General features: G+C 54.6%; 1 protein-coding gene across 1 annotated transcript; it reads right to left on the bottom strand.

The window, feature by feature from the left end:
• Positions 1-220: 220 nt before the first annotated feature.
• Positions 221-9,330, bottom strand: LOC116823469 (uroplakin-3b-like protein 1). The gene is given in 7 exon segments (XM_032778035.2): positions 221-828; positions 2,063-2,192; positions 3,029-3,108; positions 4,907-5,132; positions 6,346-6,498; positions 9,128-9,197; positions 9,199-9,330. Coding segments are annotated over 7 exon segments (897 nt in total). The 3' UTR covers positions 221-722.
• Positions 9,331-9,970: the final 640 nt, after the last annotated feature.

Below are 9,970 nucleotides of genomic sequence, written 5' to 3'. Positions count from 1 at the left end.
AGGAGATCCTTATTGTCTGGGTTGAGCCTGTCTGCTCACACAGGACCGTACCCAGTCCAGGTGGGTTAGTGCTCTCCCATGAGAAATGATGCACCAAAATTGGTGGCATGGACATGGCCCCCAGTGGACATCGGGGCAGCCAGGGAATGTGGCCAGCTGGATTCAGACATGGGCAGCAAGCAGGCGATTAGGAGTGGCCTTCCAGTCCGGAGAATGAGCCCTATGCAGCCAGAGACCCACAGGGGGCCAGTGCCCCCTGGGTTCAAATACCACAGGCTTGGAAATAACACTGGCCCCAGGCTACTGGGTTCTTGACACAGCATCCGAGCCCAAGAGACGGACGCCAACGTCATATCTCCCCCGGGAAGGTCGGGGGTGATCGGCGGATCAGCACTAGGAGGAGGACCTGGTTCTGAGTCTGCAGCTTGGGACTGGAGTATTTGGGTTTGGGGCTTGGGACTCAGCTCGGCTAATGAATGCAGCAGAGAGAGGAAGGGAGGGAGCAGAAACAGCCTGGCAGGAGCAGGGGGAAGGAGTCTCAGCTAATACTGGCACTATTACTGCAGAGAAGCGGGGGAGTTCCACCAGAATCACTGCCCCTGGGTCCCCGCCTCTCCAGGTGCTGTTCACGGCGCACACAGGCTGTGCCGGAGAGTCGGCCGAGGAGCTCCCGCTTGATGGGATGGGGTTGTAACAGGGGCTGGCTGTCTCGCGGGAGGGCCTCAGTTCTTGAAAGCAGGCTGGTCATAGATATGGTGGGTGTTGTATCGCTTCACTGTCACCGGGTCCTGCTTGCCCATTATCTCCGCGCTCTCGGAAATGTCCAAACTGCCGAAGGAAGGGGGACAGCAGATCAGGGCGGAGCAGGGGGGCTCCACAGGGGTGCTCCAGAGAGTGGGGAGGGGGGCGAACCTAACCCACTGGGTCAGATACAGTTAGATCTCTACCCACTGCTGCTGCTAGCGACTCCGTTACAAGTCAGTTTCTCTCCCCCCGACCCTTCCAATTATCCCCAGTTACCCCCTGGGCTGGGCTTCTTCGCTGACCCCAAGAACTGGGACTCAGGGTATCTCCGCAGAGGCCCAGAAGTGAATAAACACAGCACATGGGACAAACTTCCCGGCCGCATGGCGGCTTCTCCTCTTACAGTGAATTCAGTCCAGGTTTGAATCTCCATGAGAGCTTTAACATCCCAGCCGAGACCCGGCACCTCTCCCGGGCCCCTGCAGCCTGCACTATTCTGGGGCAGGAGAGGAATTAATGAGGTGTGGCTCTAGAGCCAGGTGTGCTGAAATCAGAGCCACGCTGGCTGTGCTAACCACGGCAGACACATCTCCCCCCACAGTGGGTCTAGCCTGCAGTCCCAGGGGGTGATTTACCCGAGCCAACTTTAATGGAGTTAGCTCTGGTCCTGGAGAAACAGTGCCCCAGCAGCACCAGGTTCAGCGCAGGGTGTGCGAACCAGATGGGAACCCTGGATAATTCCTGGCAGGACTAGCCTGCGCCGAAGCCCGTGCTGCCCCGGCCTCGCTGCTCCGGTATCCAAGCAGGCTCAGGTAGGGGAGCTCAAACTGCAAACGCACCCTGTGACGAGAGAACCTAAGAGCCCAAGACACAAGGCGCTGCCCGGCAGATGCCTGATGAACTGAGGTCAGAGAAGTACCTCCTTTGAAAAGGCCTGGAAAGTGAAACCTGTCCCTGGCCAAGCTCATTCTGCAGAAGCTCACCTGTTCAGGTACCCTCCTCCTTTGGTTCAGCTGCCCACTGCCCAGCACAGGGACCAGTCATGCTGGGACAATGTTTGTAGTGGGGGTGCTGAAGGCGGAAACCAGGCACTTAGGTTATCGCTACTTCAAGCCAGGGAGGGGCAGCAGCACCCTTAGTTCCAGCACCTACCACAGGGAAAGGTCCCAGCTGGTGACCTTCCCCTGCTATGGGAGTGTAGGGCTGGAGGGGGCTAGGAGAAGGATCACGGGGGGACTGAGAAACGGGAATGGAGGCCTCCCACAGTTCTGATCAGCACCGAGACCCTGGCCACCCGTCCCCTGGATGTGGCACTCACCATCCATAGACCAGCATGGCGATGAAGCAGGCCAGCAGGATAGCCAGGAGGATGGAGAGGATGGTGGTGATGACGATCATACCCGCGCTGCGCCTTCCAGGCCAGGTGTCAATGCTGGCGTGGTCCTTCACTGAAAAAGAGAGTGGGGGAAGGGGAAACAGTCACTGGCAGGGACTCCCCTGGGCAGGAGGGGAGAGAACTCTGAGCACATGAATAACTCTCCCAATGCCCTGGGTGTCATGGGACCAGTCATGTGCTTAAAGTTAAGAAGCAGGCAGGGTGGCCTAGTGGATAAAGCACAGGACTGGGACTCAGGAGAGTTCTAGTCCCAACTCTGTCCCTGATCTGCTGGGTGACCTTAGGCAAGTCATTTCACTGCCCTGGGCCTCAGTTTCCCCACCTGTAGAATAAGGAGAATGACACTAGCCTCCTTTGTGCAGGGCTTTGAGATCTGCTGGGGAAAAGCACTAGACATTATAAGTCACCGGACCAGGGCCATAGAGATGAACGCAAACATGTCCCGTTTTAGCCATTTAGACTCTTCTGCAGCCCTCTTCCCAGCAGTGTCTGAGCCCCTGACACTCACAACACCCCTGTGCGGCAGGGCAGGGCGATTATCCCCAGAGTTCAGGTGGGGATTGGGGCTCACAGAGGCTGAGTGAGTTGCCCACACATGGAGCCTGCGGCAGAGCTAGGAACTGAGCGCAGCTGTTCCAAGTCACTATTCTTTCCCACCTCCAGATGCTCCTCCTCTTTTTGTGTGGCCGTCCCCCTCCACCCGCTTCCCACAAAACCTCTCTGGCATGGCCGATTGTCCAGGCCAAATGCGCCTCCCACCGGAACCTGCTAATGCTTCACCTCCTCGGCCGCATGCGGTGTGACCCTCTCCTTTCACTGCCGGCCTGGGGCAGTCAGAACCCTGGCACCACCTGCATCTCCTGGGGGCTGAGCTGTACGGGCAGTTACCTGTTTTCAGCGTGATGGGGGCTGACCATCTTGTCTCAGCCTTGAGGCCAGTTGCAGGACTCATCACAAGGAACTTCACTCTGGGAAGAGAGAAGAGGGAAGAGGACATGGAAATGCACAGGCTGGGGGCTCACGGTCACAAGGGGGTGCAGGAAGCAGCTGGGGAGAAGGAAGGGGTGAGTCTGTGACAGGCTCTGTTCCCAGCAGCGCCAACCCCAAGCCTGCAGAAATATCAAGAGATGGGGAGGGGTGGGAAATGAGCTTGAGAGGCCTGATTCTTAGCTGGCACAAACTGGCATCATTCTCTCGAAGTCACTGGGGTTACCCCGGTTTGCACCAGCTCCAGATCTGCCCTTGTACCCCAGGACGATCACCCATCCCTGTGGGCAATGAGGAGAGGTAGATGGAGGAATGCCCTGGGAACACGATAGGCCTAAATGGCACCACTGATGCCCTCCAAATAGCGTTGAAGTGACAGATTGGCTCTGGGCTGGCGCTGTGCAGAGGGGGATCCCCCTCTCCTCACTGGAAGGAAGGTTCTATGGGATTTTACTCCAATACAGACAGCACAGATCCATAGAAATCACAGACCTCGAGAGTTGTCTAGTCCAGTCCCCTGCACTCAAGGTAGGACTAAATATTATCTAGACCATCCCTGACAGGTGTTTGTACAACCTGCTCTTAAAAATCTCCAATGATGGAGATTCCGCAACCTCCCTGGGCAATTTATTCCAGTGTTTGACCACCCTGACAGGAAGTTTTTCCTAATGTCCAACCTAAACCACTCTCGATGCAACTTAAGCCCAGTGCTTCTTGTCCTGTCCTCAGAGGGTAAGACGAACAGTTTTTCTCCTTCCTCCTTGTAACAACCTTTCACGTACTTGAAAACTGTTATCATGTCCCCTCTCAGTCTTCTCTTCTCCAACTAAACAAACCGAGTTTTTTAAATTTTCCCTCATAGCTCATGTTTGAATCATTTTTGTTGCTTTTCTCTGGACTCTTTCCAGTTTGTCCACATCTTTCCTGAAATGTGGCACCCAGAACTGGACACACTACTCCAGTTGAGGCCGTATCAGCGCGGAGCAGAGCGGAAGAATGACTTCTCGTGTCTTGCTTACAACACTCCTGCTAATGCATCCCAGAATGATGTTTGCTTTTTTTGCAAGCGTTACACTGTTGACTCATATTTAGCTTGTGGTCCACTATGGCCCCTAGATCCCCTTCTGCCGTACTCCTTCCTAGACAGCCATTTCCCATTTTGTATGTGTGCAACTGATTGTTCCTGCCTAACTGGAGCACTTTGCATTTGTCCTGATTGAATTTCATCCTATTTACTTCAGACCATTTCTCCAGTCTGTCCAGAACATTTTGAATTTTAATCCTATCCGCCAAAGCACTTGGAAATCCTCCCAGCTTGGTATCATCTGCAAACTTTATAAGTGTATCTCTCTGCCATTATCTAAATCATTGATGAAGATATTGACAGAACCAGACCCAGAACTGATCCCTGCCGGACTCCACTCGTTATGCCCTTCCAGCATGACTGTGAACCAGTGATAACTACTCTCTGGGAATGGTTTTCCAACCATTTATGCACCCGCCTTATAGTAGCTCCATCTAGGTTGTATTTCCCTAGTTTGTTTATGAGATGATCATGCGAGACAGTATCAAAAGCTTTACTAAAGTCAAGATCTACCACATCTACCGCTTCCCCCTCATCCAGAAGGCTTGTTACCCTGTCAATGTGGGGTCATGTGTCAAATGTGGGGCTGGAAGGGGCCGCAAGAGGTCACCTCCAGGCCACCCCCGGCTCTGAGGCAGGACGAAGCTGCCCCGGGATTAGCACATGAACACAACAGCCCAGCCACTGCAGCTTACCTGTAGGGCCCTGGACCAGGCAGGGGGCCATTGCAATCTGGTCTTGATTTGTTCAGAAAGCACCCGGTTTCGTTCCCGACGCGCAGCACCGTGATCTGGCCCAAGCTCTTTTCACATGGGTAGTTTAAGGAGGAGGTGCCCATGGTCATGTAATTGGGGGTCTCTGGGAACTGCTGGAAGGGAGGGAGGCTTTGCAGGGAGGTGGGGTTGGTGAAACTGGATGTCGCTGCAGGGACAACAGTGAAAAGCAAGTGAAATGCTTTACTCCTGATTTACAACAGTGCGAGAAGAGACTTCAGTGGAGTCACTCTGGAGTGACACTCACTTAAGCTAGGGGAGAATGAAGTCTTTGGACTCCGATGGACTCTCTCCAGTTATGGAACAATACGGATCAAACTGGGCTCCAAAGGGTTGGAGGAGTGGCAGTAGAGAGGAGCCCCTGGTCCCTGCCTGGTCCAGATTCATGAGCAATCCCACCCTGTAGGCCACTCAACATCTAGCCAGGTGGCAAGGACTTTCAGCCACTTCACACCGGGGCGGGACTTGTCCCAATGGGTTTAAGGCAAAAGCCTTGGTCTTCTAACCCCCTGAGCCATCCAGCCCTGACAACGGCACACTCATTGCATGGAAAGGACATTTCCTTTTTTACACAACATAATTTATCTGTGGAACTCATTGCCACAGGAAATTATTGAGGCAGAGAGCCCAGTAAGGCTGGGGCAAAAATTGGCACCCGTAGGGACTCTAATGAGGGTGACACATGGAGAGAAAGCACCTGATCTCCTAGCTTGATGCTCTTGCACAATGAAGTGCCTGTTCTGAAGCTACTGGCTCTGGCAGGGAATGGCTCGGATGCACAGATCTGCCCCAGAACCCTGGTGTTGTTGGTAAGAGCAGTCAGAGGCCATAGGGAAGCTCTCCTTCCATCAGCCAGAGTCTTGTCTGCGCCTCCAGCCACCTCACCTCCTCACCTCACTATTTGCCCTTCGGGAGTGGCTGATTCTTCCATGTAGTGCTTACAGGAACACGCCACAGGCAGCTCTACGGGCCTGTGCCCCACCCGCCTGGCTCTGTCTGGACCTGCTGCATCTCTGCAGGCCAGCACATGCCTTCCTCTATAGTCTGCGCAGTCCCTTCTGCAGGGACATCCCCAGTCTCCAATCAGAGGGAGCTGGCAGCACGAGTACGGGCAGTATCTCTAGCCAACAAGGGCTCTGCGGGGCAGGGTGGAGAGGCCCGTTTCACCTGTCTGCCCATCGCCAGCCAGTCAGGACTCCTGGGCAGGGCCAGGCTTCCCAGTGCCTGGGCTGAGCTGTGGAGTGGGGGCCTGATACCCAGCGTACACTCAGTACAAAGTCCCCGGGCTATGTCAGTAGCCCTGGCAATCACAGACCCTTCCACTGAGCAAAGTGCGTCCCGTGCGCAGGAATGACACCTACCGCTACTGAGGGAAACCACCAACCAGATCTCGTCGGTGTCACCAACAGTCTCGTTGAAGACACAGCGGGGCTGCTCCAGGACGAAAGTGGAAGAAGTGATGCTCCCTTCCAGCGCCAGGTCAGTGATTGCAGGCTCATATTCAATGGTGATGACTGCAGAAAGCCAAGGAGACAGACCATGAGTTGGAGTAGGCTGGTAGCCAGCCACTTACCTTCTACTCTCTGAGCTGGCAGGTCACCGTGGGGGCAGAAATGCAGCTGCAGAAACACAGGAGCAAACCTCAAGATGTCTCTGAAACTCAGGCTGCTGCTGAATTGGGCTGGTGAGCTGATGACAGCAAGGGGGAGAGAGCATGGCCTAGTGAACAGAACGCTGGAATTGAGGGGAGCTGGATTCTCTTCTCAGCTCTGACCTGCTGGGTGACCTGGGCCAGGTCACTTCCCCTCTCTGTGCCTCACTTTCCCCATCTGCCAACTGGGGCTGAGGACACTGAACTCCTCTGTAAAGCGCTGTGAGGGCTAGGGATGCGAAGTGCTGGATGAGGGGAAGGTGTAATTATGACTTTCCCTCGGAGGCTGCAATATGTGCTCCAGGATCTAAAAATTTGCTTAAATAAAAAAAGCAAACGAAGTCTCCAGGCCCTCCAGTTGCACAGAAAACCTTCCAGCTGTGACCCAGACATGCAGTGATGTGCTGCTGTCTGCCCAAAGCCTGGGCTTAGGGCAGGGGTCCCCAACGCGGTGCCCTAAATGCCCCCACATTCTGGCTGGCGGTCGAGCATCTGCCGAAATGCTGCCGAACTTCTGCGGCATTTCAGCAGCGATGCATCTCGATGACGGTGGCAAGTGATGTCATCGAGAGGTGTTGCCGCTGAAATGCTGCTGAAATTTGGCGGCATTTCGGCAGATGCTCCACTGCCACCACAATCCTTCATCTGGCGCACACCAGATGAAAAGGTTGGGGACCACTGGCTAAGGGTGACCAGATGTCCTGATTGTATAGGGACAGTCCCGATTTTGGGGTCTTTTTCTTATATAGGCTCCTATTACTCCCCACTCTGTCCCAATTTTTCACATTTGCTGTCCGATCACCCTGTCTGGGCCACACACACACAAACTGCACATAGAGTGGTTTCTAAATCAGTTGAATTACAACACTGACATGCCTCTTAACCTGGATGAAGAGTGACTATTACTGATATAGCTTCACGTGGAAACCAGATAGCTTAGAAACCAATTTAGTGGAATTGGTACAACTTGTGTTGCCCAGCCCTGAGTTTGCCATCAGCCTGAAACAGCGGCTCTGAGCGAGATGCAGACTGTCTCTATTAATTCCAATGGACTGTTCACTTTGAAGCCTAATGAAACTGAAGCTTCCTACTGAGAGTGGGGGTCTCATCTGGCACCATTAGTAGGTGAAACTTGGCTTGTGGGTGGAGCTTGGGACAGTACAACTCAATTTTACCTATATTTCCCCCCTGCTAGTTTAACTGACTGCAGCAGCAAGAACAAAATGGAGACGGGTTACAAGGTAGAAATCCCACTCTCCAGCTGGATGGAATCAGCAGTACCTGCAATGAAGCTGGTGGCATTCAGCTGATGCAAGGGAAAAGACTATCAAGCTCAATTAGATTGTAAACTCTGGGGCAGGGACCACCTTTTCGTTTAGTGTTTGTACAGCACCTGGCACCTCGCTACCGATACTAGGGGACTGGGAGGCAGGACGCCAGAGCTCAGGAGGGACACATATACTTCAGGGCTGCAACCGTGCTAGGGAGTCCAGACAGCAAGTGTGAAAAATCAGGACAAGGGGTGGGGGATAATAGGAGCCTATATAAGACAAAGCCCCAAATATCAGGACTGTCCCTATAAAGTTGGGACATCTGGTCACTCTAGACCATGCACACACTCAGAGAGGCACTAGATCGAGCCACGTGACCTCAGGCGAGTCCCTTTCCCTCTTGGCGTCAGATTACCCATCAGGAGCATGGGGCTAGAACCAGCCACCTCTGGGCATACGGGGAGGGCTAATCACAGAGTTCTGGCCATGACCAGTGCGGTGGGTCAAGACCTTATCGTTAATGAACAGGAGGAACGTGCTGAGGGTGACCTGACAGCAAGTATGAAAAATCGGGACAGGGTGGGGTTAATAGCCGCCTATCTAAGACAAAGCCCTGAATATCGGGACCATCCCTATAAAACTGGGATATCTGGTCACCCTAGACCCGCTCTCCCGGCAGAAACCCCCATCCCACCTCTCCAGCCAGGGAGCGATTTGCTTCCAATACGGAAGAACTTTGAGCCTTACATGGATCCCTATAGAAGCACCCGTGGGTGCCTGATGCACTGTGAACTTGATTGTGTTCATACTAGCACCATATTCTGCAAATAGCGCCCCCCACCCCCCCGGATTGCCCCATGCTGCAATTTCCCAGCGTGGGTCCAATGACAGATGCCTGCGTCTGCCTGAGCCTGGCTGGCCGGGGCTCGGCTCGGGCCTCGTTCTGTGGTTTCAGCTGCTAACAGCGTGGCTGTGGGGATTAAACCTGCGGCTGTGCGCCAGGCGCCCTCAGTAAATAGGCCCCAAGCCGAGCCATCGCCTTGCTGCTTCCAAGTGCCTGGTTCCCATCCCCGATCAGTTACTTGCCCGCCTGCAACAGTGCTGCCAGGCCGGCTCAGCGTGAATGGATCCCTGCCCGCCAGTTCCAAGGCATTCCCAGCTCCATCCTTCAGAATCGCCCCTGCGTCGCCCTCCCCACCAGACAGCATCCTCAAGACTCACCTTGGCCTCTCATGGGGCAGGTGGCAGTGGCCAGCAGGAGTAGTGCCAGCAGGAGGGGCATCCCGGTGGCAGCTGGTGGAGCGGGGCTCTTGGTGGCTCGGCAGCTGGCCCAGTAGTGCTGAGAGGATCGCTGGCTGCACGGTCTCTCTGTCCCGGCCCCTGTGGGCCCAGCCTGTACCCTCCCCTCCCCTGGACACATGCATTCCTCTCTTCTCCTCCAAGAGCTGACTGACAGCAAACAGGTCAGGCCAGTTTCTTGGGGAGCATTTGCTGTGCATGAGTGCGCACCAGGCTTGGGAACGCCAGGGACGGGGCCATCGCTGGAGAGAGCTGTCCTGTATCGCCCTCCCTGGGCCAGCTCCCTGGGGGCACTGATCTAACATTGCATACAGAGATAGGAGCCTGGCTTGCCCTTTAACACCAGGCCAGTGTCATGGCCTCCTGCCCTGCCATCCCCAGGGAGTACTCAAGATAGCCCTGGTTTGCTCCAGCATATCTCTCTCTTCTCTCCCTTCCTACCAGTTACGTAGCACCAGACTCCTCTCTGCCCTTCCAAACAATCTCCCCCCTGCATGGTGCAAGAGCCCACCTCCTGCAGCTCCTGCCTCTCCAGCTCATCAGCACTCCAGCCCGAATCAAGCCTCAGCTGCAAACACAGACGGCCAGATTCTGATCTCTGTGACGCTGGCACATATGTGAAGTAATTTCTCTCCCCTCAGTGCAGTTACTCCGGATTTAAACTGGTATAACTCAGGGCTCGTCTACACTGCAGCTGCGCTGCTGTAGCACTTCAGTGTAAACACTACCTCCCCTTGGCGTAGGTAATCCCTCTCTCCGAGAGGC

This window comes from Chelonoidis abingdonii, chromosome 20 (genome assembly GCF_003597395.2).
Source record: "Chelonoidis abingdonii isolate Lonesome George chromosome 20, CheloAbing_2.0, whole genome shotgun sequence".
In the NCBI taxonomy this organism is placed as follows: Eukaryota; Metazoa; Chordata; order Testudines; family Testudinidae; genus Chelonoidis; species Chelonoidis abingdonii.
Note: the sequence above shows the minus strand (reverse complement) of the source record. Positions and strands in the feature narration are given on the sequence as shown.